We start from the raw sequence: 27,389 nt of genomic DNA, 5'->3' as shown, positions 1-27,389 counted from the left end.
ACTGTTTTTTTTTTTTATCTCAATAAACAATGTTTACATATCAGTGTCAAAGTTTCACTGTTTGTGCTCTTTAATTTGGCTTACATTTAAAATAAATGTAAAATAATAGTGATTACCATGTGAAACAGCAGTAGTGGAGTTTCCAATTGACCTTTTTTCTTTTTTTTTTGGTTTGGTTGAACTTCCCCTACAAAAGTATCAGGAAGTGGTCTCACACCTTAGAGTTGTCGGTCATACACAAGCAGCAAAAACAGGTAAGAGCCTGACACTTTCTCACCATTAATTATTTCATCAAATAATGTTCGTGTCTTTTTTTTTTTTTAATTAGGGGATGAAAGTACACTAAAGATTATTTTGAAAGTGTTTCGGGTCCAACATGTCTGAACTGTTTTCTTTGTCATATAAATGTAATTTATTTCAGACATTTTTTTTTACATGTGAATAAAGTATATATAAATATATAAAATAATAATAAATGTATTTATTAATATTTGAAAATATATTAAATATAGTACAACAACATAATAGTAAAAACACAATATTAAGTTAGTGATTTTGTTCTAGCTCTAAAGCCTAAAAAGAGAGATATAATATTGGTACATATAAATGTTGGAATACATGTGCAGCAAAATTACTTATTTAGCAAAATTACATTGTGTTTAACTTTGTAAGAATAAAAGCCATTCCAATTTACAACTTGTATTTTTTTTAATTATTTCTCCATGATTTAATATGCTTGTTCTAAATAAAACACTACAAAACAAAAAAACAAAAAAAAACTATAAATGCACCTTTCCTACCAAACTTGGCTACCAGAGACTTTCCATTCAGCAGTTTTTTTTTTGTTTTTTGTTTTTTAAATGTACAGGACATATATATTCTCGACTTTTTAAAATGAAGGATATTTATAAATACAGAATAAATATTGTCAAATTAGAGTATATAGTGACTTAACTGAAGAATAAAGTGCAAGATTTCAGGGGACTTTTGCAACTTTTGTAACCTGGCGACGTGATGCAACGCAGGCTTGACCAACCATGTTTCACATCCTCACTGCCTTTAAGTGTACAAGAAAATCAGCCCGTTATTAACCAAAATTATTATTTTTTATTCTACTCAAATCACTTCAACTTCAAAATAGTCAGTCCATTTCGCCTAATGCTGACATGCAATGGGAAACCTGATTGACATACTAACAATTAGCGCTGTTTCGTGCTTTTGCAACCGTTTAAGCAACCGACATTGCGCACAACCATACCAACTTCGACATTTCAACAGTTCAATTAATTCCACATTTCAGTTCATCGCCAGCTCTTCAACATTCATACGCAAATTCCGCAAACATTTCATTCTATACTTTCGATTTCAAATCTTCACAGTTGTTACAATAATAGCATTAAAAAGGTGCCAATCAACGTTTTTTTTGGGTGCGTTTTTCATAACTAGAATGTCAGACAAAGGGGAAACTATGTTCGAGCCCTCAGCTTCCGATTTGTCCGTTCAACCGCCGCCGCCGCCGTACGAAGAACCTGTCCAGCAAGAGCCGCCGCCCTACTCCCAAGACGTATTGGAGGACGGCGAGCCCAAAGGTGAAGCGGCGGGATGCGACGTGACCGAGGGCGAGCAGTCCTGCCCCGATACCAAAGCGGAGGGTCAGTCGGAGGAGGTCCCGCTGGCCGAGACGTCGGCTTTCGAAGACAAGACGGTCAGGAGGGCGTTTGTTCGCAAGGTTGGTGACGCGCCAGATGTTTAGCCTGGAAAGATTTCGCTCTAAAAAACATGACCATTATGATAGCACGATTTTTTTTTTACTATTGAAAAAAACATTTTGAACTACAACAAAACTGATTGAAATGGCGTCTCCGATGTAGGTGTTCTGCATCCTGACGGTGCAGCTGGTGATCACGTTCAGCGTGGTGTCCGTGTTCACCTTCTCCCCGGTGGTAAAGAGGGTGGTGCAGAAGAACATTTGGGTCTACGTCAGCTCCTTCCTCATCTTCCTCGTGGTCTGCATCGCCCTCAACTGTGCCAAGTCCCTCCGCCGCAAATACCCCTGGAACATCATCGGTCTGGTGTGTGCCAAATGAATGCCTAATTTAAAGTACCCCGGAGATTGGTTGTGGTGTTCCTCAGGGATCAACCCGAGAGCCCCTGTCATTGTCATGGTTCTGTCAAATGAATAGCAACGTCAATATCGACATTTAGCGCTGGTATCCTCCCTAGGTTAATGTTTTTAAAAAGTGTTTCAAATTAGGGTTTGAAGCCTACATTAAGGTTCTTAACGAGAGTTCAGGTGTCAAGCCAGATTCAGGGTTCACGCCAATGTGTTTTTTTTTGTCCTGTCGTCAGACCATCGTGACGCTGAGCCTGTCGTACGTGGTGGGCACCATGGCTTCCTACCACGACACCCGCGCCGTCATCATCACCATGGCGACCACCTTGGCGATCTCCCTCACCATCATCGCCTTCTCGGCGCAGGTCGGGTTTGACCCGCGACATTTGTAAGAAAACCTCATTGTGACGGGACCGGTTTCTCCGCAGACGCGCTACGACTTCTCCTGCTGCTACGGCCTGCTGCTCATCCTAGTGGTGGACTTGGTGATGTTCGGCGTGTTCTGCGGCTTCTATTACACGTACATACCGCAGGTTTGCTACGGCTGCTTGGGAGCCCTGGTGTACTCTCTGGTAAGAACCACGACGACTCCACGCAACATGTATCGAAGTAGGGTTGTAACTTGCAAACCTGGGTTAGCATTTCAAATTAGGATGCATCATGATGCAACATGTTCAGGCAACCGTCAGTGTCTTTGGGTTCCTCGCTCAGTTCCTTCAAATGTCAAATTGGGTTAGGGTTTCAAATTGGCATTAAGGTAGGGTTTCCGACCGGGGCCTCTCCCCACCGGGCTCGGTGTTCTGGTGTTCCGCCTTCTCCCCTGGTGCTTCCTCCTCTGCTTCCCCCCTCCCGCCGCTGTGCAAATCTCGCGCGGCTGGAGGTGAGGTGGGGTGGGGTGGGCACATCTTCCCTCTCTGCGCTGCTGCCCGGTGCCGGTTTCCGGGGGGGGGGGTTCTCGCGGGGGGCCGGGTTCGCGGGGGGGGGGTGGCGGCCGTCGGGGGGGGGCGGCTTGTTTGGGGGGGGGTGGAGGTATGGGTGGGTGGGGGGTTGGGTGCTGGGGGTCGGGGTGTGTTCGGGGGTTTGGGGGTCGGGGGTGGTGGGGCCTGGGTCGTGGTGGATGGCGGGTTTGGGTGGGGTGCGGGGGGTTCGTGGGGGGATGGTGGCTGGGGACCGGTGGGGCGCTGTGGGGGCCCTTGGGCCTCGTTCTGCGGCCTTGGGCTCGGGGGTGTGGGCCGGGGCTGGGGCGGGGGTGTTCCGGGTGTCTGGGTCGGCTCGCCGACCGGTGTCCGCTCGGGTGGCTTGGGGGTGGCCTTGGTGCTGCCGCGGCCTGGGGATTCCGGGGGGGCGGGGGGGGGGGGGGGGGGGGGTGCTCGCTTTGCTGGACCGCGGTTGACGGCTTCTTTCTTTGGTGGTGGTCCTTATGCATGCCAGATCCGTCGCACCAGCATCTACTGAAACTCAACAGAAGTACCCTCTCCCTCCCACAGCCCCTTGAATCAGTTGGTGCTGGTGTCTGTGGTTCTCACTTTGCTTTATCTATCCTTCCCTCCTTCCTCTCTTTAGTTTTTCCTCTGGTCACTTGAGATCTTAATTTATTAGAAGTATGAGGTTTCTGGGGTTGGCATAAGACTCTGGTTTTGTAACCACGCAGGAGGGGTCTTGTTGGTGCTGGACTTCACTTTGATGGATTGGATGTCCTGGCTTCTATTGATCTCACTCTGCCTTATCGATCCTTCCCTCCTTCCTCTCTTTAGTTTTTCCTCTGGGCTCTTGAGATCTCGCTAAATTTGCTGGAATTTAGAGGCTTCCGGGGTTGGCGTAAGACTTTGATTTTGTAATCATGGGGAAGGCAGGAAGTGTTTGGTCGGTGCTGGATGTCACTTTGATTTACCTTTCTTTTCTCTTTATTTCTTTTTTTTTTTCTGACCTTTTCTCTGGTCTCCTGACCATTTAAATCTCACGACTCTGGCAAGATTCTGAAGTACCTGGTTAAGGCGAAGGGTAATGGGATATTTATAAGGTTTTAGGTGAATGAATGAGTATAAATTTATACGTATTTGCACGCACATGCACGCACGCAAACGCACGCAAACGCACACACGCAAACGCACGCACGCACGCACACATACACACAAAAAAAAAAAAAAAAAAAAAAAAAAGAGCAATGATGACAAGACGTTGAATCGGTAAGACTACCGAATGAACAATTCTGAGCTCTTTAGAGAAAAAAAAAAAAAAAAAAAAAAAAAAAAAATAATAATAATAATTTAAAAAAAAAAAAAAAAAAAAAAAGGTAGGGTTTCATGACTGAGTTAAGATTTCAGTTTTTTTCCCCCTTGTAATTAGGATGAGAGTTTCAAATATCAAGGCTGACTTGGGCTTTAAAATGAGGTTTAAAACAAGAGTTGGGGTTTCAAATTATGGTTTTAAGGCTAGGTTTTCTATTAGGCTTCCAAATCAGAATTAGGGTTTCAAAGTCAGCTGTCAAGCCTGGATGGGGGTTTCAAAACCAATTTTCAAGACTAGTTTAGGATTTAAAACTAGGATTAGGGTTTCAAAGACGTTTCAAAGGGGTGTAAAAGAAAGTTAATTTAAGTTTTAAAGTCAGATTTCAAATGAGGCTTTGAAGACAGGGTTCGGTTTTGAATTAAGATCGCTAGGTTTTGGGTCCAAGTAGCATTTGGCTTTCAAAGTAGGGTTTCAAGACAGGGGTGGGATTTAAAGTTAGGGTAAAGACAGTTTTATGGTTTCAGACTTGGTGTAGTATCTCAGATTATGTTTTTAAAACAGAGTTTAGGTTTCAAAGTAGGATTTCAAACCTGGTTTAGGGTTTTAACCTCGGGTTAAGGTTTTAAATTAGTATATGAAATCAAAAGTCTGGGTTTCAAAACAGGGTTTATGATTAGAGTTAGGGTTTCAAGTTAGGTACTCAAGCCTAGATCAGATCTTCAAACTCGGTTTAAATTTTAAAATTATGGTTTGCAACCCTGGATTAGGGTTTGTAGTGCGACCTGACAACTGTTCCGACTTGCCGTTGTCTTCCTGGCTCAGTTTCTGATGTGCGACTGCCAGCTGATGATGGGCGTGCTGAGTTATCGCCTGGACCCCGAGGAGTACGTCAGCGCGGCCCTCATGATCTACCTGGACGTCATGCTTATCTTCATCTACCTGATGGGGAAGCACTGAAACCCTCCCGCATGACTCCGCCTCCTGCCGGTCTTCTGTTCTGCTTCTGTTCCTGTTTCTCAACAGTCATTATTGCATTTGTCAACGCATCACAGGCAGACATTTTGTGGCTCTCAATGAAAAGGGTCCAATTGGTCATCAACAGAAAATGTGCCATTCAAATCTCATTTGTAAACATATCTTTTTTTTTTGTCAATTAATAATCTATTAAAAAAATACATCAAGGTTTAGTGGTTTCAAAGTAGTGTTTCAAGCCTGATTAGGTCTCAAACTATGGTCAGGGTTTAAAAGGAATGTTTCCAGACACGCTTATTATTTCAAAGATATGTAGGTCTCAAGACTAGGATAGGGTTTCAAACTAGAGCTCAGGTTTCCAATTTGGATTTCAAGTCTGGTTAGGGTTTCAAGGTAGGGTTTTAAACCTGGATTAGGGTTTTAGAATAGGTTTAAGAGTTCTTAAATCGGGTTTCCAGTCTGGCTAGGGGTTTCCAATTATCATTAGGGTTCCAAGTGAAGGTTTGAAGCCAGGAATAGGAATTCAAATTTAGGTTTCAAGCCAGAATTCTGGCCGTCATTTCAAATTAGGGTTTCATTGTGAGGTTTCAAGACAAGTATGGTTCCAAGCCTCAGCTAAGATTTCTCGTTAGGGTTTCAAGCCTGGGTAAAATGCCTCCAATTTAGGTTTCAAGACTGGATTAGGATTTCAAGATAGGATTACACTTTCAAGCCTCTGGGTTATGGTTTTAAACTATGGTTTCAAAACAAGTTTAGAATGTCAAAGTCAGGTTTCAAGACTGTAGTGGGATTTAAATACAGGGTTATAGTTTCAAGACAAACTTTTAAGATTTCAAGGAACGGATGTTGGGGTTTGAAATTAAGGTTTCAAGCTACTGTTAGGGTTTCAAATTAGTTATAAGACAAGTTTAGGGCTTCAAAATGAGGTTTCAAGACGGGGTTAGGATTTCAATCAATGCTTGGGGATTCATATGTCCAACTCCATAAATCACAATATACAGAAGATACAAAAAGTCTAAACACCCTTGTTCAAATGTAATGTCATTGTCATATGTATGTATATATAAAAAAAACAGCACAAATAAATAATTTAAAAATGTTTTCCACCTTTAATGTGTACCTACAGTAATAAGACTTCATATGCAGATTTTCACACTGGAGTATTTTGGATGCTAACAGCTAATTTTATTGCGACATTCATTGATGTGAGGCACGTTAGTATGCAGTAAAATGTTCTAAAACGAGATAACACTGTCCCATGAAGACTCGTTTACGTAAGCGTTGAGGTTACCACAGGGAGCTGTAGTTGAAGTTGACCCTCAGCAGGTAGCGCATGCGCGTCTGAGCCGGGTTGTACACGATGAATTCGTTGTACAGGAGCGAGTAAGCTCCGCCCTTAGACAAGCTGGCTGCCTTCTGTGTCGTCTTGACGCCAGGACCCATCGGAACCGTCACACCGTTCCTGAGAAATGCCCAACAATTAATACATGAATGAGACACAAGGACAAACATAACATTATTGCTGTTGGGAACGTTATAGCTGTTACTGCGAAATAAAACGGTTTGATTTAACCAGCAACATCATTGCTGTTGCCCCGGGTCAAACTGACCTATCACTATTGTTCTTGAGGACCAAACTTAAAGGGGCTGTCAGCCGGATTCACTCAAGGAAAATGCACTTTTTAAATACAGGATGTACACACTTTAACTTTCTCTCAGTCTACACATCTGTGTTTATGTTAATCTTTGGTGGTGATTTCGTCTTAAACCCCCACGCCCCCAGCCTGTATTTTGCCATTTTGTGTTTGTTTTGTAAACAGCGGGACGTTTCTATGGAAAGACAGTGTTTACAACCCTTCAGCCAATCGCAGAGCGGGTTGTGGCGTGTCGTGGCAATTTGAAAGCACGCACAGATTATTATTATTTTTTTCACTCACTCACTCACTCACGTGTGTGAATAAGTGAGTGAAGGAAAAAAATAATAATTGCCGCGGGAGTGACGTCACGCAGCTGACACGTTCGCCCGGCCCCATTTGAGACACGCCCCCACTCTGCGATTGGCTGGAGGGGTGTAAACACTGTCTTTCCACAGAAATGTCCCGCTGTTTACAAAACAAACACAAAATGGCAAAATACAGGCTGGGGGGTGGGGGTTTAAGACGAAATCACCACCAAAGATTAACATAAACACAGATGTGTAGACTGAGAGAAAGTTAAAGTGTGTACATCCTGTATTTAAAAAGTGCATTTTCCTGAGTCAATCCGGCAGACTGCGCCTTTAACAGGACTGTTAAATGCGCCCCAGGTTAAAATTTACCTGGAAACATTATTGCGGTTCCTGAGAAACTGAACAGTGCCCTTGGTAAAAAAATGATCAGGGATTATCATTATTATTATTATTATTATTATTATCGCGTTTCCTGAATAAGGTCCCAAAAATAGGGTGAAACACATCCTGGGTCAAATTTACTTGTGTAATATGCTTGCTTTTCATTGGTTAAAGATAGTCTGGGTCAAATTGACCCGAGCAGTATTGCTTATCCTGAATTAAAAACTGTCTTTGTCAATTTGACCCTGGAATAACATTGCTACTCCTGAGAAACAAACCTCAGATGGGTTACACATGCCCTGGGTCAAGAGTATCACTTTCACTGAGTTAAAACACAGTAGTGTGTCAAATTGACCCAAGAGCATTTTATCTGTTCATGAGAAACAAATATAGTAGGGTTTTCCATGTTCCTGGGTCAAATTGACCCAGAGCATTGAGAACAAGCACTTACAAAGTGACAGAATTCTGAGGGTCGGGTCCGGTCCGTCCGATGCCCTTGGTGCTGTGTTTGCCCACCGGCAGGTTATTAGCGTTGTAGTCTGCGTCCAGCAGCTCGTTACTATCTCCCAGAGCGACCTACACATACACGCATCAGCGACCATTCGTACAAATGCAGAAAGCAAACAGTTGCCAATGCGAGTCGGATACCTCACACAGCAGCAGCAGTCCGACTTGGTTGTGGTTCCTGGCAAAACAGTAGTTGGCGCTCTTGGACGACATGTCGGCAAAGTAGATGCCTTTGCCAAACTGAAACAACAACAACAGTTAACACAAAATTGTACACGTTCATAGATACACAAAGTTTATGAATACTAACGATATTGTTTACAAACGACCTCCTCCGTGGCGGTATAACTACGTATTTATCATATACGTTATTATTGTACATGATTAACTTTTTTTTTTTTTTGTAGATTTCAGTGAAACGTCAAGTCAACAGTTTAAAATGTAACATAATATGATATACCGCAAATGGATGTAAATAGACAAAAACAAACTACCAACATAAAATAAACAAACAAGTATATCCAAATATTCATTAAATTAATTAAAATAATAAAAAGGGACATTTCTGAAACAAAAAAAATACATAAAAATAAAATGAATAAAATAAAAACCTATAAGAAGTTAATGAAATAAAAATATGCCATGAAATACAAAAATAAATACATAAAAATCATGCATAACACAAAATCAAAATGTATCCATAAACACCATATGTGTAAAATCTATATATAGCTAAATAACAAAAAAATATATAAATAAAAGTAAAATTATAAGTCATTGAAAATACGTTCAAAAAAATAATAATTTCCCGGAAACCAAACAAATAAAAATAAAAAATAAAAATTTAAGCCAATGTGTAGTACTTAAGTTAAATACAACGTAGCTGTATTTAAGTCATTTGCTCCCAAAAAAGTATTAATACGTTCTATTTTAAATATTACCATGCTCCCAAAGACGTATTTATACGTTTTCTTGTTTTTTTTTATGCTAGAACATACTTCTAGAAGGCCTTGATGCTGCCTCTGAACTGAAGACAATGGTAATGGTAATGGTAGTTATTAAAAAGGCCAGCATGTGGCAGCAGAGTATAAAAGATCAACCAGTGCCATGCTGCAACAAAGCTGTTTTCACGACAGTTTTAACGAGATTTGGCAATAATGATGAAACTTAGCTACATTTTATTGCTAACTGCTGCAAAATGAAAACCGATAGAATTTTTTTTCTGATGAAAGAAGAGACTCTAATATTTCTTTTGGTAGGTTCCATGTTTTTATAGCAACAGAACACAATATTCTGTGGACCTTGCAAAATCAGTCAAAATCCAGTAAAACTGCCGGGAGCGAAGGGGGTTGCTTCAGTGAAAATGAATGGAAGTGAATGTGTTTACAAATGTACTGATTCAGTGATTCATTTGCATGCCACCAGAAGGAGTCCATCTATCACACTGAGAATCACTATCCGAGATGGTGATTGTTCACTCATTAATTTCACAAAAGCCCCATCAGATGTCTGTGCTCACAAGATTATTTTTCCTACCATGTAACCTGTGACGGGAGCTTCAGGGGGCGCCACTCTGAGTCCCTGGCTGAGGATGCCCACCCAGTTAGAGAGACGGGAACCGTGCCACAGCAGCATCCTGGCATTAAAAAACAAACAAACAAAAAATTATCGATGGTGGTGGATGGCCATCTGTTACCCCTCCCGCTCTTCCAGCCAGACCTGTTGTGAATGTGTGACAGGAAGTAGCTGCTCTCGCCATCGCGGTCCACGGCGAAAATGTCCATCACGCTCATTGTGTAGTCGCAATGTGTGGAGGCATGCGTGGATTGCAGGTACTTTTCGATCACCTTTGTGTGAAAAAATGCAAAAGAGAGGGGGGGGAAAAAAAAAAAAAAAAAAAAAAAAAAAAAAAAAAAGAGTCAAGCGCAATGACACACTAGTGGATGAAAGACATCTCAACTCAAAAAGCGAACCTTGTATTCTTCGCCGACAGGGTCCAGGGGCTCAAGCAGGCAGTTGAGGGAGTGGTAGTGGCGGTCCAGAGGATGCTCGTCGCGGCCGTCGCCGGCGCTCTCAACCATTTTAACCGCAATCTGGATGTCGCTAAGGGCCTGAGCAGGCACATTAACTCATTCACTGCCATTGACGGAAAAAGACGTCAAATGATGCATTTTTTGCTGGTCTGGCAATGAATGTGTTAAGAAATAACTTTAAAAAAAAAATCAAAGTGGCCCTTGCAGCTTTCTATTTTTCTGTATGTGGCCCTCAGAGGAAAAAGTTTGGACACCCCTGCTGTACATTATATCAACAATTATATAATTGCTTCATTGATTTTTACCATGTTTAACTCATTCACTGCCATTGACGGAAAAAGACGTCAAATCATGCATTTTTTGCTGGTCTGGCAATGAATGTGTTAAAAGGGGGTTTTAAAACCTTTGTGCTAATTTAAAACCTCACCTTCATTAAATGTGGCCGCGGGAGAGGGCGGGTCACACACTATTTTCAAAAAAAAATTAATATTACAACAGTAAACAATTTGGGACGTCTCTTTCAAAAATGAGCCGACAAGGAATTCAATATGAGATTAACCTTTGCATCACAGTGAGGTAAATTTAAGACTTTTTAGGCCACTTTTAACAAAATTAAAGACCTCTTGTTAACTACATTTCACGACAAAGAGTGAGCGACGTGGGTGAAACATTGTAATCACAATACTTCCAAAAATGTTTACACATTTTTATATACAGTACAATAGTTTCTGCAGATTTCCATCCATCCATCCATCCATCCATCCATCTTCTTGACCGCTTATTCCTCACAAGGGTTTTCTGCAGATTTAATACTACAAAATTAAGAACCTCTGCTTCATTAAATGTGACAAACAGGAGATGGGGACAGATTTATTTCACAGTATTATATATTTTACATATAGATATTTATTCAGAAAAAAAGGTTTAAGAAAGCCACAAGCAAGAGTTTTTAAAACCTCCCTCCCTCCATCCATCCATTTTCTTGACCGCTTATTCCTCACAAGGGTCGTGGGGGGTGCTGGCGCCTATCTCAGCTGGCTCTGGGCAGTAGGCGGGGAACACCCTGGACTGGTTGCCAACCAATCGCAGGTCACACAGAGACGAACAACCATACACACTCACACGCACACCTAGGGACGATTCGGAGCACCCAATCAACCTCCCATGCATGTCTTTGGAATGTGGGAGGAGACCGGAGTACCCGGAGAAGACCCACGCGGGCACGGGGTGAACATGCAAACTCCACCCAGGAAGGCCGGAGGGTCCAAATATTTACATTAGTGATGTCAAATTTAAAGTGTTAACTAATTAATCATAACAAAATGACTGAATTAATCATGAATTAACGGAGATTAATCACACTATTAACTCATTCACTGCGGTGCTAAATGGGGGCTAATTTGACTATGCTCCACTGTAAATGTCAAACTTGGAAACAACTTTACTGATTCCCAACCACCGGTAGATGACATCATTGCTCCATTTTATACCAAATAAACACAGTTTCAGAATCCATGGGAGAAATGGCTGTATTTTGGCAAACCTACATTTTTCTACTGTCGATTATAAAAGAACGGGACGGGACAAAATGTAGGGAGTCTATTCTGTTATTTGGTAGATTTGGTTTATATATAATTATTGAACGTAATATCACATGGGTATTAAAAATTTTGAAATTTTCTCAAATGGCTGGCAGCGAATGATTTGTCCACAGATGATCTTGACGGCAGACGTTAAAGGTAGCACAGATTGTGTTTGAGCAGTAAACCTAACTACATGCATTGAAGTAAAACATTTCATAAATGTTTGTGTATGATATTCAGAATATTTGTTCTAGTAAAAATATTTGGGTAATTTTTTTCCCATTTTAAATTATGCAAGTAATTAACTGATTAGAAAAAGAGGATAAGCGTGTGGAGTGGATCAAAAAATGTTGAAGTGGTGCTCATAACATTAATTGTCAAAAGAATTAACACATAACAGGTGCTCTTTAAATTTGGTGGGCAAAAAATGTTGATTAAAAAGCCTTTTTAATAATTAATCAAAATTCTAAGATGTGATTAATGTGATTAAAAAATGTAATCGTTTGACACCTCTAGTTAACATTCAAGCTACTTTAAGACGTGATTAATTGCACACAAAACTCAAAATGTTACCTCTAACAACGCAATCTTTTTCTTCAGCTCGTCTTCCGTCCGAATGAGAGGCGGCGTTTTTAGCCTTGGGGGAAACAAAGGATAAAAGTTCACAAGTAAATACCGGTAAATGAAGAGCTATTGTCACCTTGTTAAATTAATGACCTAAGTCTTATTTTGATAAAAAGAAAAAAAATTGCATGATGCTTGCCTCCTCTGCTAAAATCGGCTACATCTTTTAATTATTACTATTAATTAAACAGATAATTCAATTCTACCCAGAATGAAATCCTTACTAAATATAAGAAAAAAAATACTGACGTGGGCCATTATTTTAGGAAGGTGACAATTTGTTATTATAATAAAGTAGCATTCTCCACACCCAAAATCATGCGGGATGCGAGTGTAAAACTGATTGCAAGCTTCCACCAGCTCGCGGCCACCATCTTTCTTCTTCAGACACTCCTCGATCCTCTTGAGAGCCGTGTAGCCGGCGCTGATCTGCTCCGTGGTCAGCTTACCTACAGTAGAACACAATAGAATAGAAAAAAGCTTTGATTTTTTTTTTTTTTAATATGTTGAGACTGGGCGGCACGGTAGTCGAGTGGTTAGCACGTCCGCTTCCCAGTTCTGAGGTCTCCGGTTCGAGTCCCGGCTCGGACCTTCCTGGGTGGAGTTTGCATGTTCTCCCCGTGCCCGCGTGGGTCTTCTCCGGGTACTCCGGTCTCCTCCCACATTCCAAAGACATGCATGGCAGGTTAATTGGGTGCTCCGAATTGTCCCTAGGTGTGCGTGTGAGTGTGGATGGTTGTTCGTCTCTGTGTGCCCTGCGATTGGTTGGCAACCAGTCCAGGGTGTCCCCCGCCTACTGCCCAGAGCCAGCTGAGATAGGCGCCAGCAGCCCCCGCGACCCTTGTGAGGAATAAGCGGTCAAGAAAATGGATGGATGGATGTTGAGACTGAGTATAAGTGTAACAGTGTACGTAGACGTGAATAATGAATGCAATATACTGGATGTAGATGTAGGCATGAGCGGCAGCTTCTTGCTCGAGTTAACCATGTAGTGTAACTCAAGAGCGTGCATGCGATTGTTTTAGACTGACCAAGGGGAGCCTTGCGAGTGTCAAACTTCATCTCCAGCACCACCTCCTCCATGGCTTTGACGTCACAGATGAGTTCCAGCAGAGACTGGACCTTCGCGTTCAATTTGGAGGCCTTCTTCGGCGCTTCACTAACCGTGGGGGTCTGCTTCTCCTCCTGCACACAGGAAAACAAATGAACGGAAACAGCACTAATGGGCATGACAAGACAACACTTAGTTATGTTATGTTAAGTTTGTTAAAGCAACACTAAGGAACTTTTTAACCTTCATCAAATATTTTCACAACTCTTCTGATGAGGGGGTCTGTATCACTTTTATTGACATTAAGCAACGTTGAGGACGGTGGCAGCAACCCTGCCACACCATGAAAAAAAAATACGAATGTGCTAACTGCTTTATGGCATACATTACTTCCCCCTTTCATTACAAAGATGGAAATCGATTCGAACGTCTACACATGACTGCGGCTGAATGGCAGAAGCTGAAAAACAACCGAAAAGGTTCGTCTGTGTAGACAAAATAAAAGATAAAGGGAAGCTACCCTGATAAAAGGACAGTCAAAGATTAACATTGACCCAGCTTTTACCCACTGGAGTGAGCTCACAGACGCGTTGATCGTCATGGGAAATGTGGACCACGTTTGTCCATATGGACGAAAACTCAAAAGTTCCTTAGTGTTGCGTTCAATATTTGAAGGAAAAGAGAGGTAGAAAAAGATAATTAAAGAGAGGGAAAAAAATAAAATGGTGTTAAAATGATTTTAAAGATGGAAAACTATCAGATCCATCACAGATCCAGATTCATCACACCAGCATCTACTGAAATTCAAACAGAATTCGCCTCTCCCTCCCACTGCTTGTTGAATCAGTGGGTGCTGCTGTCTGTGGATCTCACTCTGCTTTATCTATCCTTCCCTCCTTCCTCTCTTTAGTTTTTCCTCTGGTCTCTTGAGAGCTTAATTTGTTGGAATTTAGAGGTTTCTGGGGTTGGCGTAGGACTCTGATTTTGTAACCATGTGGATGGCAGGAAGTGTTTAGTTGGTGCTGGATTTTACTTTGATTTATCTTTCTTTGACCTTTCATCTGGTCTCCTGACCTTCTGAACTTCACCACTCTGGCGAGACTCTTAAGTATCCAGTTAAGGTGAAGGGTAATGGAATTTTTATTAGATTTTAGGTGAATTAATGAGTATAAATATACACGTATTTACACGCACGCACACATACGCGCACACACATACGCGCGGACGCACGCACGCACACATACACACACAAAAAAAAAAAAGAGAGCGAGAGCAATGATGATAAGATGTTGAATCGGTAAGACTACCTTGAGAAAAAAATAATGGAAAACTATTTTTTAAGGCAAAAAAGGACAAAATGAAAGCTAAAAAAAAAAAAAAAAAAAAGCGCAAAAGTTGATATTTAAAACGAACAAAAAAGGGAGGAAAGGTGAACAACAAAAAAATGGTTAAGGGCAAACAGAGTGAGAGAAAAAAAATAATTATGAAAAGGAGAAAAAAATGATAAATAAAAGAGAAAAGAGTGAGAACAACTTGAAAAAGACATTTGAATAAATAACGCAAAAAGGGGAAAAATTGATGCAAAGGATAACAGAAAAAGTCAAATAGAAAATGGGAGAAACAAAAGAGTAAAATAAAACTGAAAATGAGAAAAGGCAATAGTTTTAAGTGAAAAAAGGTCGGAACTTAGTGGAGAATGTATAATGGAGGAAACAAATTAAGAACAGTGAAGAAGGAGGAAAAATAGAAAAAATGTTATCTTCACATCTAAATAAAGAGAAAAAAACTACCTTTGAACTTGTGCTGTAGTCCACATAGACCATGTCGTACTTTCCAGCCACCTTCTCAAAGCTTGCCCTGTGCTCCCACTCATTTTTGGTCTTATCCAAGAATCTGAAGCCAAAAAACAACCATAATTAAACATTTTTTTTTAAATCCACCTAGTGACCAGTCAACTGTCATCTCACTTTTTCTTGAAGATATCTTTGGCCTTCAGCAGATCTCCACCGCAGGACGTCAGGCTGGACTGACCCACTTTGCCCACTGGGGGACACCAAAGAGTCCGTTTAAAAAATGTGAAAACATTCCAGGCACCACAAGGCACTCACCTCTGCCCCACCTCATCCACACACTGAAAACCTTGGCCGCGTCATCCTCAAGCAGCTGGATCAGGTAATATTTGTTGTTGTTGAACTGAAGGTTGGTCTGCAGAAAACAAAATCAAACAAAAAGAAAATCAAAGCCTGCTTCGTTGCGCAACTTCAAATAAAGCCACAAAGCAATTTACCTGGTTCATCATCACGTCGTAAACGTCCGCTCCTTCGCTGTAAACGTGGGCCTGCCCGAAAGACACAAACAGTGAAACCAAGCAACTCGCTCACATTAACCCCAACAGAAAACCCTTCTGAGTGTAAAGTGTAGCCACGTTTGTTCAATTTGGGAGCAGTACCTTCCCGAGTTTAGCTTTGCATTCCATGTCCACCGGAGCTTTTCCCTTCATGACAACGGTCTTCACAACTTCTGGAATGAGAAACAAACACACCAGGTATGAGTAGCATCGTGACAGGATTTCTCAAACTGTGTCTCAACTCACCTCAACTTGAGAACAGTGCACCAAGAATTTTCCAAATCAGAAAAAGGGTTACACAATTGTTTTTTTGGAAAAATGTTGTTTCATATTTTTTATAGAAAATCAAAACGGTACAACTTCATTACTCCGGCAACCCCCTTATATATCTGGCTGACGAGTTTAAATTAAAAAAATATCCACATATCAGGCCAAAATTCCAAGATGCCAATGGGTCAAAATGACCATGTTTCCAATGATTGCCCTAAAAACTCAACTTCACTTGCGCAAAAGTAAGATTATTGGTGCCAAGAGCAGTATGCACATTGGGCAGTACAATAGATCATGTACTCCAGCAATCCATTGCTTTTTTTCTCTCCCTCTTGAATTTACTTTTTTATTTACTTGATAGATACATTGAGTGGGTAAGCGTTCATCCATGTTTTTTTTTTTTTTAAGAAATTCCACAAATATGGTCACATTGCTAGTGTGTGTGAGGATCAAACACATCTTTGAAATCACGTGCATATCAGCGGTGAAGAATCAAATGAATCTTTAATTATTATTTTTTTTTTTATGTACACACGAAATGTCAGAATCAAACTCACTGTTGCCTTTTACGTCATGAATAAAGGACCAATTGTACCTTTTTGAGTAGTATTTCCCAACTTTTAATGAGCCAAGGCACATAATGTGCCATGAGCAAAATCATCATGGCATACCAACAAACAAAAACAGAAGCAGCAGTCAAACAGGCCAAAATCCAGATGTAAGGCAGCGCAAGATTAGTTGCATATACACGGAAAAAAATAGGGATTGATATTTACTTGAAAAAAAAAAACTAAACAAAACATAAAATCTAGTCTTTTCACATCAGAAATTCTAGTTAAACATACTTGTAATTTCTGAGTGCATCAACGTTTACTAGTCTTTCTCAAGTAAATATCACTCCCCGTTTTTACAGTGTAGGTATGGGCCGTTATTGAATTCTGACGGCATGGCAACCGTGAGCACAAATATTGTCACCGTATTAAAACAGCTCCAAAATGACTTTTTGGAAATATTTGGGTAAATAAACATTTTTTTCCCCCCCATTGACCACAATCCGTTATATTCACTTATTTTCCGAACTGCTATTTAAACCGAAATACAGAATAGTCGGTACAGAAGAAATGTTAACTTTAACTAAATGAATAATGCTAACCTTCTTCTGTCACTTTGAATCTATCAACCTATCTGTGATCTCCACAACTTCTTGGGGAAAACAGGCCAGGCATCTCAGCATCTAAGTTGAAGAGGTGGAACCAGTCCCAAGTCTGGGAAAACTTGCTGCCAGCAATTCAAGGTTGTGGATGCTTTCACATCCTTCCTTCTTGGCTGAGCGAAATGTCCCATGTAATGAACAAGCACACCCAAACGGCTCTTTTAAAGGTAAATGACTCATTGAGCCATTATCAGCAGTAAAAAGGTCAGATTTTGTCTCTAATTAATTTGATAACTTTATTTTTCATGGAAAATTAATACCTTTTAAAACTATTTTTTCCACTTGCTGTTGACTTAAGATGACATCACCGGTGATGAGGAAGCAGGGAACGACCAATCATGGCACAGTTTTCTGACCAAACCCAGAAAACAGGTGAGCCATGATTGGTCATTAACTACTTCCTCAGCACTGGCGATGTCATCTTCAGTCGACAGCAAGTGGAAAAAATAGCTACAAGAAAAACAATGAAGTTATCAAATTCATTCTGGACAAAATATTAACTTCTTACTGCTGAAAATGGCTGAATGAGTCAAGTATCCCTTTCAGAGCCACCTGCTCATCCTTTCTAGTGAACTTCCTGAACTATTACTTAATGAGCACTAAAATTATTACATCTGTTTGTGCATGAACATTGATTGTTTTTATTTATTTTTTCCATAATATATATTTTTTCTTATGTGTACTTTCTTGGAAGACTACAAAATTGGATATTTACTTGTGAGATGCTGAAACTGAGCATTTGGACAACTGTAAATTAAAAAAAAAAAAAAAAAAAAAGATCAAATGATGAATTTATTATCAAAAAAATAAGTACAGGTTAATTTGTTAGTCAATCATTGCACCTCTAAAATTGATTATGTTACTGTCTTGGTCCACAGAATGTAAGAAAATCAACGATGATGTTGATTATTGTTTTCCAAAATAAACGCAGATGGTCTTAATTTGACTCAACACAAAGATATGATAATCAAGTCTGCTTTCATGGAGGACTTCAGAAATCAGAGAATATTTACTGTTGAGTGGCTGGAATTTGGAGGCTCCGCCACAGCTGCAAATAAATGTGTCTAAAAGGATACCAATAATCAAAATAGCTGGCGATTAATTTATTTGATTAATGGTTGCACCTCCATTATGACGCAATAAAGCTTCACTTTCAGAATAGGTAGCTTGTAAAAACCTATGGACAGCATTTAGCACATAACTTAACACAATGCTGACAAATACTAATATAAACCTGACAGACCTTAACTTTTGATATGACTCAAATATCATGAAATAATTAAGGCACAGGGTTGTTTACACAGGGATTAACTTTATTTTTGTTAACAATTTGTAAAAAGGTCTACAAAGTAAAACAGTGGGTTTGTTGTACTGTAATTTCACATTTTTAACAAAAGAATAGGGAGAAAAAAAGAGAAGAAGATAAAAACACATTCATTACTAACAAAGCCTGTTTACTTTCCAGTATCATTGTCACCCAGACATTCCATTTGTTACCGTTGGTAGTGTCGCTTCGTAAATCAATTTATGAATTTCAAATTTGACCCGTTCCTTGTGCTGGGGTGGCACTTGTTGCAGTGAAGGAACCAGGCTTTTCAGGAACAGTTCATCCTCGGAGGGACGGGGGCGTGGAGCAGAGTTGGTATGCTGTTTCAACAAACTTAAAAGTTGTTCCAGAATTTCACTTTCCTTATCAGACGCGGTCACGCTCCTTTTACCGTTCATCATTTCTGTAGGAAATATTTGGGTACGTTTTTATTCATTATTGAAATTAGTGCACAGCCCAACAAAAATGGAAACAACGATAAATAGTACATAACTTTAAGTGAGTAAGTATGTATCTGCTATAGATTATTTGGACCATAAAAATCCTATCTATATATACACACTACTGTACATACCCACAGACAGTCTTTTGGGAGTAGCTGCACTTTGGGGCTTTTCTTCACCCTCACCTAACAGATCCGATTCATCTGTAAATAAAAATAAATAAATGGAGAATTTGTGTGAGTGTGAGAGAGAGATGGCCAGACAGATGGCCTCATTAAATGTGCAGAAAACACATAAATTTGTACATGAGTTCAAAATCACCGTCAAGTCCATGTTGCGATTTTACGTGAATTAAGGAAAATAGCTTGGTGAGCACCGGCCTATTTTCTTTTCACCTATGTGTGTAGAATTGGGTTTCTATCCCGAGTGTTTCGAAATTTTTATGCAAATTTAGTGAAAATGCGCAAAACGAAATGTGCCCATTACCATTTGTTGTTATTTAGCGAATATTGAGGCGACTACACTATGAGATGACATCATGAGAGCACGTTTAAATCCCCCCCTTTTTTCTAGCATTTTCCTTTTGGGTTTATTTTTGCAATTCTTGACCCCCCCCCCCCCCAAAAGGGGAGAAAAAAAAAAAAAAAAAAAAAGGTGGATGGAAACACACCCTATTATAATTCTACATAAGTTTTACAGAACGCAGAACGATTTAAAATGACAGATCATACCAAAACATTTATCCATCCATTTTCCGAACCGCTTATTCCAAAGCATTCATAATGTTCACAAATTTTAAAATTGGGAATAACTTTCTGAACACAGAACCTGACAACATATGATGATGATGTCAATCATCTTTTATTAGTTTTGAATTTAAATTGGAGAATGCTGGAATACAAAAACAAAAAAATTGTCACAAGTGAGTCAGTGGGAACGTGTGTGTTTTTAATGGTTTTTTTAAATTTGTAGCTCAAATCCATCAATGCGAAGGAATGGATTAATGCGAGAGGTAGATGGGTGTGCGATCAAAACGTGCCCAGGCAGACTATGAGTGTCAGACAGAGTGTGGCGGGTACACTCATCCATTACATATATGCACATACAAGCACTTTACACGTTTCTTTAGGACATTACTCAACTCATGAGCAAAATTCTCAGTTAAGGGTATTAGCCTCAAAACTATTACCAGTATTATCATTATGTTGTGCATCTTAGGTAAAGGATGTGTGACATATTTTCAAAACCTGATTCTTATTTTTGCGTACGCATGGTCTAAAGAAGTTTAAATTTGTTTGCAGAATATGCACAATTTCAAGTACGAAATATATTACTGAATCACAGGTATGTATTTGTGTGTACAAAAGGTTATAGGCTCAGAGCGCGTGACCAACCTTCTGTGTCAATCTCGGATTGCGCTGAAGCCTCTGGAACGTCTTCCTGTGCCATTCCTGTCGTCGTCTCTTTTGCCTTTTGTTCCTTCCTTAAATGCAGGTCACTGAGGCCATCATGCTTTCTGATGCGACTCTCTAATGGAAATAAAAAAAACAAAAACAAAAACAAAAAACATCAACATCGCTAGTCAAAAACATCAATATCGCTAGTCAGAAAATTAAGTCCAAAAAATAATAAATTTGATTTGCTCGGCTGTCTCAAACCGGGTCACGTCGCGGCCAATTAGGGATGTAACGATATGCAAACATCACGATACGATATCGCGATATGAAGGTCACGATACGATATTTGGCGATACGATGGCGATATTTTAAAAAAGATCACAATATTTAAAAAAAAAAAAAAAAAAAAAAGAGCTCGTACTAAAAAAAAAAAAAAAAGCACATTATTATGCTTTTGTACATAACAGCAATGCATATAAACCACCTACAATCTCTAATAACAATATTGAGGCTCTTACTTGCTAATGCAAGCACACATTGATCGCTTCACAAGCAGATTCGGTTCCCCTTCATCTGACAATCAGCATAGATTTTAAACATAGAAGGCCAAAACATCCCTCATGAAAATTAAATTGCACTAATAAAATAGCCACTAGAGGGTGGTAGAACCACACAAATGGAAACCAATCTGACTTTTTTAACAGATGTGTTCCTTTTAAATATTGTGAACGTGACGACGACGATATTGTGGCAGTTTTAATATCGCGATATCACGATATTGCCATTATCGTGACATCCCTACGGCCAATGGGACTTTCCAGATCCACTTTGTCTTTCAAGAAAGTGGGTGCGGCTTGACATGCTAGCATCTTGTTGCGTTTTGAAGGAATTTTAAATCAGCTTTCCATGCGTGTGCAAGATGAATCACATTTGTATTTGTGTGTACACAAGGTTAGTGAAACGAGGCTCAGAGCGAGTGACCAACCTGTGTCAATCTCAGATTGCCCTGAAGCCTCTGGAACGTCTTCCTGGGCCATTCCTGCCCCTCTGGATTCTGAAGTTCCGTCTTCTTTGACCCTCCATTCTATGTCAGAAGTCGTCTCTGTCTGGGTTGACCCCATAGAAAAGTACTTCTTCAGTCTCCGTGTAGCCGAAGTCGTCGTCTCTTGCGCCTTTTGTTCCTCCCTTAAATGCAGGTTGCCGAGGCGCTTGCGCTTTCTAAAGGATTTCTCCTCTAACAGAAATAAAAACAAAAAAACATCAATATCGCTATAGTTTAAAAAAAAAAAATTAAAAAAATCAAATTAGTTGTGCTAAAACTTTGGCTAACATGATTGCTAGCTTAAGGACTGCCAAGATAAATATCAAACTAATTACTATTAAACTCTTCAACCATTACTTTGATAATCAAAAGAAATTTGTAGTGAATTCATCTTTTTGAATAACAGGGACATCACACTTTACGATTTTTTTTTTAACAGAACAACTAGTTTCCTTGCATCGGAATAACAAAAAACAAAACAAAAAAAAAACATCAGAATCGCCCCATATTATACAGAACTCATTTTCAAAGGAGGAGCTGTAATCCTCATTTCCCTCAGTTGAAGATAAATAACAAAACATAGGTACCGTTTTTTCCCCAAAGAGTTTTACTTATTTATAATGGTGTATTTTCACTTATTTCTCTAATGCATCATACATACATGCTCATCGATTTAAAAAAAGACAAGTATAACTTTTTGGGACTGGAACAGATTAATAGCATTTCTGTTCATTTCAATGCGAAACAAGCCGATTAATGATTATGTTCGGTTTGGTTACAATTCTGCCCTAACTTCAGGATCTTTAACTATCAAATATTTTTTCGATCGATTCTGATTATTTCATTTGATAATCAGATAAAAATTTATTTTTCATTTAGTATTGAATTTTTTTCCAAATTCTTGTTTTTTTGTAAGTTTCAGTATAAAAATAATAAAAACAAATCATTTTAGCATTGTCACACGAGGGTACATGTGCAATAATACATATGGGATTGATCTTCTATTTACCAAGCGTTTAGAAACTAATTCAGTCACTGGTTCTGTTTTCCAAAGCAATAGCAAATGTTTGTAAATAATCAGTCTGCTTTCATGAAGGACTACATAAATCAAAAATAATTCATGTCGAGAGGCTGAAATTGGATGATTTGGCAATTTTAAATTAAACAACCGGGGATTGAATCAGAGCAAAAAATAAGAGCAAGAGAGTTGTCGGTCACGGCAAAAATAACTACTGCTTATTGGATTATTGCGAGTTACGTTATAAATCAAAATGGCGGTCAACTCGGTGAAATAACGCTCTCCAGTCATTGAAGAGCATTGGGAGTAATTTGATTTGTGAGGATTATTTGGATTTCAAAATGTTGTGAAAATAATCTGCCTGGTCTGTATATGCTAGTCACACGCAAAAGCAACACAATATGCAGTTTGTTTTACCGTATAAAAGAAGCCTTTGCATTGCGTTCATATCAGAAATGCCCGGATGTTCTGAACTATCCCTATACAAAAGAATTCTTTTCCCCTTCAAAAATCAAAAAGACTCACCAGGCAACTTGTCGAGTAGTTCTCTCTGCCTTTTCCTCTTTACATGTTTGCTTCCACTGCAGTGCTGTTTCAGCGAACACCAACCTCCCCTACTGTAGCTGATCACTTTCCCATCGCAAAGACGGCAAATCGCTTTCCCCGGATCTCGATGTTTAAACATGAACTCCGAGAGAGGGCATCCATCAACCTGCTTGTCCAGCCAGGACCAATTCCATGGTTTCTTGATCCCTGCATCTAAGCCCGACACTGTTCCGCTATCTTTTTTATGGAGGATGTTTTTTTCCCACGACATGTTGAATTAAGTCTAACGTACAAAACAAAAACACGAACGGCAGTCAAACACGTTTTAAAACAAAAACACACGCTTTAGAGCAAGGATGCGGCCATGTTGTAGGAGCGAGACAATGAGCCGACTCCGCCCATATTCGTGACGCCTTTTTAGCGTGACCACGTCACGCCAAGTTACCTTGAGCTTCATCGTGTAATGATAGAGCCAAGAGATATATATGATTTTGAAAATTTAAATTTTGTGCTTACCCATGTGGTAAATCTTAGATTGCTTTTGGGTAAATTCCATATACATTAGGCTAAATTTGGTAATTATTTTCCACGTCTCCTTGTTTTTGTGTTTTTTTTTGATTGATTGCTTATATTAAAGTACCGTCCATTGTTTTGTTTTTTATTTTATTTTTATTTTTTAAATCTGAGCCTTGAGTGAAGCTTTTCATGTGACCCCAGACAGACTTGAAAGTTTGTTTGAATGTTGAGTTGACTGCATGGTTTTGTTTTTTCTTTGTTTAATGATTGTACTTGTTTGTAATTGTTATAAACTTTGTAATTTGATTGCTTGTACAAATTGTGTAACCTTCAACTACAAAAACAAACAAACAAATAAATAAAGAAATAATTTGAGCACATCTCAGAGAACGCTCTGGGTGCTTAATAAACGAAATAAAAACTATAATGAACATTACCAAACTATAATAACTCTGGCTCCAACACACCTGTTCCAATGAACAGGATCATTATCAAGCTTATGCATAGTTCGCTGATGAGTTTCAGGTGTGTAGGAGAAAAAAAACATCCAAAACCTGCAAGACTACGGACCTTGAGGACCACCTATGCCTTAAGCCCTTCGGAGCCATAATTGCAGTGGACATGACATATTTGTGAGTCTAAAGCAATAAAACGCATAATTTGGATGATGTCAACACTTTTGGTTCATGATTGGATCCTAGCTAACCAATCACAAGTTGAATTACTTGATGTTCAGGTTATATATGCTACGTAAAAGCTAGTTTACAAAACCTTACGGCCATATTATGTTATACTATAACAAATAAAAAGATTAGATAACCGCAATTTGTTTTCATGTTATTCAAATGTGGGAAAAAGAGTCAAACTCAGCAACAAGAACAAGAACAACAAAAAATTGCCCAGCAGAAAAAATGCAGGTCTGAAGGGGTTAAACCAGTGGTGTCCAAACTTGGTCCTCCAGGGTCGGATGGTTTTGAATGTTTCTCTTTTCCAACACACCTGAAAATCATCAGCAAGCTCTGCATAAGCCTGATAACGATCCTGTTCATTGGAGCAGGGAAACATCTAAAACCAGCAGGACTCCCGCAGTAATGATAATTTTATATGAGCATGCTGCTTGCAATGAGCTTCCTTTTACACATGATCCGATTAATTGACTAAGCGTAATCGCAAAAATAGGCAGTGATTAGTCGATTATCAAAATAATCATTTGTGGCAGCCCTAGCTAGCTTGGTTCACTGTCAACTATTACCAACAGTTATAAACAAAGAATATAAATATACTTACCAGATACGGTAACTTCTTTGTCCCCCATTTTCCAAGCCAACTCTTTTTTTGTGTTTTCGTACAGTCCTGGTACTGGTAGCAGGAGTTAACAAAAAGCTCCAGGTGTCCACAAACAGCCCAACAACTCCAGGACATTGCATGCGACGCAGTACATTCTTGACATGGAATGACTGTTGTGACGTAGTGGCACCCCAATTTGTGGCTCGCGTTGAAATTTTCCAACTCCAGTGAATTGCCGACGAATTTCGCCTCAATCAAGCACATCTTTCACTATACCTAGCATAAATTGGAGCCAATATGCACCAATACATTACCTTGATTTGTAATCATGTCGCACGGATATATCACTTTGCATCCGGTGTGAACCAGTTTGCGTGTTGAGTGGTAATGTGTATAATAATTAGCTGTGGCCATGCAGGTAGTGTATAAATGCACTTGTTGAGTATTTTATCTTGTTACAGTTAGTAATAAAGTGTTTGAAAGTGCCCCAGTGGCTTTTTCTATCTGTGGAAGCACACCAGGTGCTCAAATCCAACGCACCTTCACTCGGCGTCTCTTCCTTGAGTCTCTTCTCTGTGGCGCTGGCCTGGCTTGTGCTCTTGCCTCGTTTCCTCTTGCCTTTGGTCGGCTGCTCCTCGCTCTCCGACACTTCCTGTTTCACCTCCACCAGACCCCCGTTGGGAGCACTGGGGTCTGCCACTGTGTCATCAGAACTTGCTGGAAATATCATACAAGAAGCAGAGTGAGTATTTTAATTAGCGACAGATATATTACTTTTTTTCAGGGCTAATACAGACATTGATTATAGTCAAGGAGACCGATAATCAATATTTGGAGCCGATATTAATTTGCAGTTTAGTGGACACCTGCATACTCATAGATCTGCACATTGTAAAAAAAAATTCTCAATATTTTTTAATATTTTTTTTTTAATTGAATGTTTATCAAGGTTTGTTTGTTTTTTTGTTTTGTTTTTTAACAGTAATTTGGGGGTTTAACCTTTTTGTCTCCCCCAAATGCATTTCACTGAGTATCAATAATGCACAAACTTTCATTATTTGTGAAAATTTTGAACCCTAACCTTGGTTTCAAATCCTGTTTTCTAAGTACACTAATAAGAAAGCTAAAAGCCTGTTTGAACTCTCACTTGAAACCCTACTTTGAAAAAGTAACCTTGGTTCAAAACACTTAGGGAAAAGTCTTTACATTTCAGGTAGATTTTTATTTTTCATTTTTTATTGTTGTCTAATAAAAATGAATCTTAAACAGCCTCACCTGCTTTTAGAGTCTGCATGCGGATCTTCCTCTTGTACTTGGTGACGGGGTTGACTTGGACCATCTTCTTCAGGTCCACCTGGTAGACTGACCCTAAACCCAAAGTCAGGGACATGGAGGTTTTCCCCGAAGTCATGGCGGAGTCCAGCAGGGCACAGTCGGATGGAGAGTATGCCTCCCACTGGCCATCATCTCCCTGCCACTGCCACACTACTGACATGTCACATGAACTTGAATGAACAAAGACTATTTCATTTTAATAAAATATAATCATAATAATATATTACCTGGTTAACACAACTTTTGCTCATGAACCTCAGCTTTCAGTTCAACACATCAGCAGGGCTGTACATCATGTACCTTCATTTTCACATCCGATTTTAAGTTACCAAATATATGGCATGTTTGTTTTGACTATAGTTCATGTAGGCATAACATTAAAATTCAGTTTTATTTGGGAAATTGTCTATTCTTTGATTGATGCATGGTTTACCAACCGGGAGTAAAGTAACTCAATAAATTGTCGCACATTGGCGTGTGACGCTGCGCTGGCGCATATTTTGATTTGTTTTATTTTAATATGACAAAAGCACCATAATATTCCAATTTAGTTACATTTGCAAAATGAACAAAGTAATTTAAAATTAAACACAGTACTTGTTTGTATTCACGTTCTAAAGTCACAGCGCTGGCATTTAAGACGCAGGGTGAAGACCCTTGAACTAGCCTGACGCATCATATTCTGAATAATACCTACACACGAACGTCATGAATGATTAAAATAAACGCCATTATTATGTCCATGTTGTCCACTCAACCTGGCATTTCGAGATAACTGTGTGAGACATTTTGTGGAGTCTGTGGACAATAAACACGTTTAACACAACACTCAGAGCTCCGCCGACATAATCAGCGATGAAATAAGTTACACAACAGTAGATATTGATCGAAAATATCTCTATGCCACTATAACATAACACAATAAAAATGAAGAGCGATCAAGCGTAGAAGTGTACCACGGCGTTTATGTTCTTCCAGTCTCCTAATGCCATCAAACGAACTCTCACCTGTCTCAGGTGGGCAGGCTTCATTTTCTGGCACAGTTCTGCTTCTGGAACTTCTTGTTGATCGCCTCATAATGCTTAATAAAATGAATTTTTAAGAACGGTAACTCCTCACCGCGCAACGTAAACAAAACTCGTTGAATAAAAAGTGGGCGGGAAACTTTCCACTTCCTGCTAAGTCACCGGCAAAGCCCGAGATCGTA

General features: G+C 39.6%; 3 protein-coding genes across 5 annotated transcripts; 1 reads left to right on the top strand and 2 right to left on the bottom strand.

The window, feature by feature from the left end:
• The first annotated feature begins 234 nt into the window (after window positions 1-234).
• Window positions 235-6,415, top strand: LOC144021238 (protein lifeguard 1). Its single transcript, XM_077525363.1, has 6 exons — window positions 235-254; window positions 1,447-1,729; window positions 1,872-2,072; window positions 2,350-2,478; window positions 2,542-2,685; window positions 5,165-6,415. Exons 2-6 carry the CDS (start codon window positions 1,448-1,450, stop codon window positions 5,297-5,299), a joined length of 891 nt encoding a protein of 296 aa, XP_077381489.1. The 5' UTR covers window positions 235-254; window position 1,447; the 3' UTR covers window positions 5,300-6,415.
• parp2 (poly (ADP-ribose) polymerase 2) lies at window positions 6,401-27,343 on the bottom strand. Of its 3 annotated transcripts, none has more exons than XM_077525314.1 (17): window positions 27,190-27,343; window positions 26,123-26,335; window positions 25,388-25,564; window positions 15,891-15,961; window positions 15,729-15,779; window positions 15,550-15,646; window positions 15,409-15,484; window positions 15,232-15,334; window positions 13,422-13,575; window positions 12,701-12,839; window positions 12,340-12,403; window positions 10,124-10,261; window positions 9,870-9,997; window positions 9,687-9,786; window positions 8,292-8,390; window positions 8,095-8,219; window positions 6,401-6,776 (listed from the first exon to the last, which is right to left on the bottom strand). In XM_077525314.1, exons 1-17 carry the CDS (start codon window positions 27,257-27,259, stop codon window positions 6,602-6,604), a joined length of 1,980 nt encoding a protein of 659 aa, XP_077381440.1. In that variant the 5' UTR covers window positions 27,260-27,343; the 3' UTR covers window positions 6,401-6,601. The 3 variants fall into 3 exon arrangements, with proteins under 3 accessions (XP_077381440.1, XP_077381446.1, XP_077381452.1); XM_077525320.1 differs by having other exon boundaries at window positions 26,123-26,332; window positions 27,190-27,341; XM_077525326.1 differs by having other exon boundaries at window positions 26,123-26,324; window positions 27,190-27,338.
• On the bottom strand, window positions 18,564-24,028 carry LOC144021230 (uncharacterized). The gene is made up of 5 exons (XM_077525352.1): window positions 23,024-24,028; window positions 21,424-21,672; window positions 20,436-20,570; window positions 19,173-19,244; window positions 18,564-19,001 (listed from the first exon to the last, which is right to left on the bottom strand). Exons 1-5 carry the CDS (start codon window positions 23,313-23,315, stop codon window positions 18,745-18,747), a joined length of 1,005 nt encoding a protein of 334 aa, XP_077381478.1. The 5' UTR covers window positions 23,316-24,028; the 3' UTR covers window positions 18,564-18,744.
• Window positions 27,344-27,389: the final 46 nt, after the last annotated feature.

Source organism: Festucalex cinctus, chromosome 1, assembly GCF_051991245.1.
Source record: "Festucalex cinctus isolate MCC-2025b chromosome 1, RoL_Fcin_1.0, whole genome shotgun sequence".
NCBI lineage: Eukaryota > Metazoa > Chordata > Actinopteri > Syngnathiformes > Syngnathidae > Festucalex > Festucalex cinctus.
This window is presented reverse-complemented; position numbering and strand designations above follow the sequence as displayed.

What these genes read in the sequence shown, in the direction of transcription:
- parp2 (XM_077525314.1), bottom strand. Translation starts at nt 27,259, where the DNA reads ATGAGGCGATCAACAAGAAGTTCCAGAAGCAGAACTGTGCCAGAAAAT. An exon ending in GCAAAGCTAAACTCGGGAAG is followed by an intron (nt 15,780 to 15,890) that starts GTACTGCTCCCA and finishes TCTTTCGGGCAG; the next exon opens with GCCCACGTTTACAGCGAAGG. An exon ending in AAAGATATCTTCAAGAAAAA is followed by an intron (nt 15,335 to 15,408) that starts GTGAGATGACAG and finishes TTTTGGCTTCAG; the next exon opens with ATTCTTGGATAAGACCAAAA.
- LOC144021238 (XM_077525363.1), top strand. Translation starts at nt 1,448, where the DNA reads ATGTCAGACAAAGGGGAAACTATGTTCGAGCCCTCAGCTTCCGATTTG. An exon ending in GGAGGGCGTTTGTTCGCAAG is followed by an intron (nt 1,730 to 1,871) that starts GTTGGTGACGCG and finishes TCTCCGATGTAG; the next exon opens with GTGTTCTGCATCCTGACGGT. An exon ending in TCATCGCCTTCTCGGCGCAG is followed by an intron (nt 2,479 to 2,541) that starts GTCGGGTTTGAC and finishes GTTTCTCCGCAG; the next exon opens with ACGCGCTACGACTTCTCCTG.
- LOC144021230 (XM_077525352.1), bottom strand. Translation starts at nt 23,315, where the DNA reads ATGTCGTGGGAAAAAAACATCCTCCATAAAAAAGATAGCGGAACAGTG. An exon ending in GCAATCTGAGATTGACACAG is followed by an intron (nt 20,571 to 21,423) that starts GTTGGTCACTCG and finishes TATTTCCATTAG; the next exon opens with AGAGTCGCATCAGAAAGCAT. An exon ending in ATCCGAGATTGACACAGAAG is followed by an intron (nt 19,245 to 20,435) that starts GTTGGTCACGCG and finishes TTTTATTTACAG; the next exon opens with ATGAATCGGATCTGTTAGGT.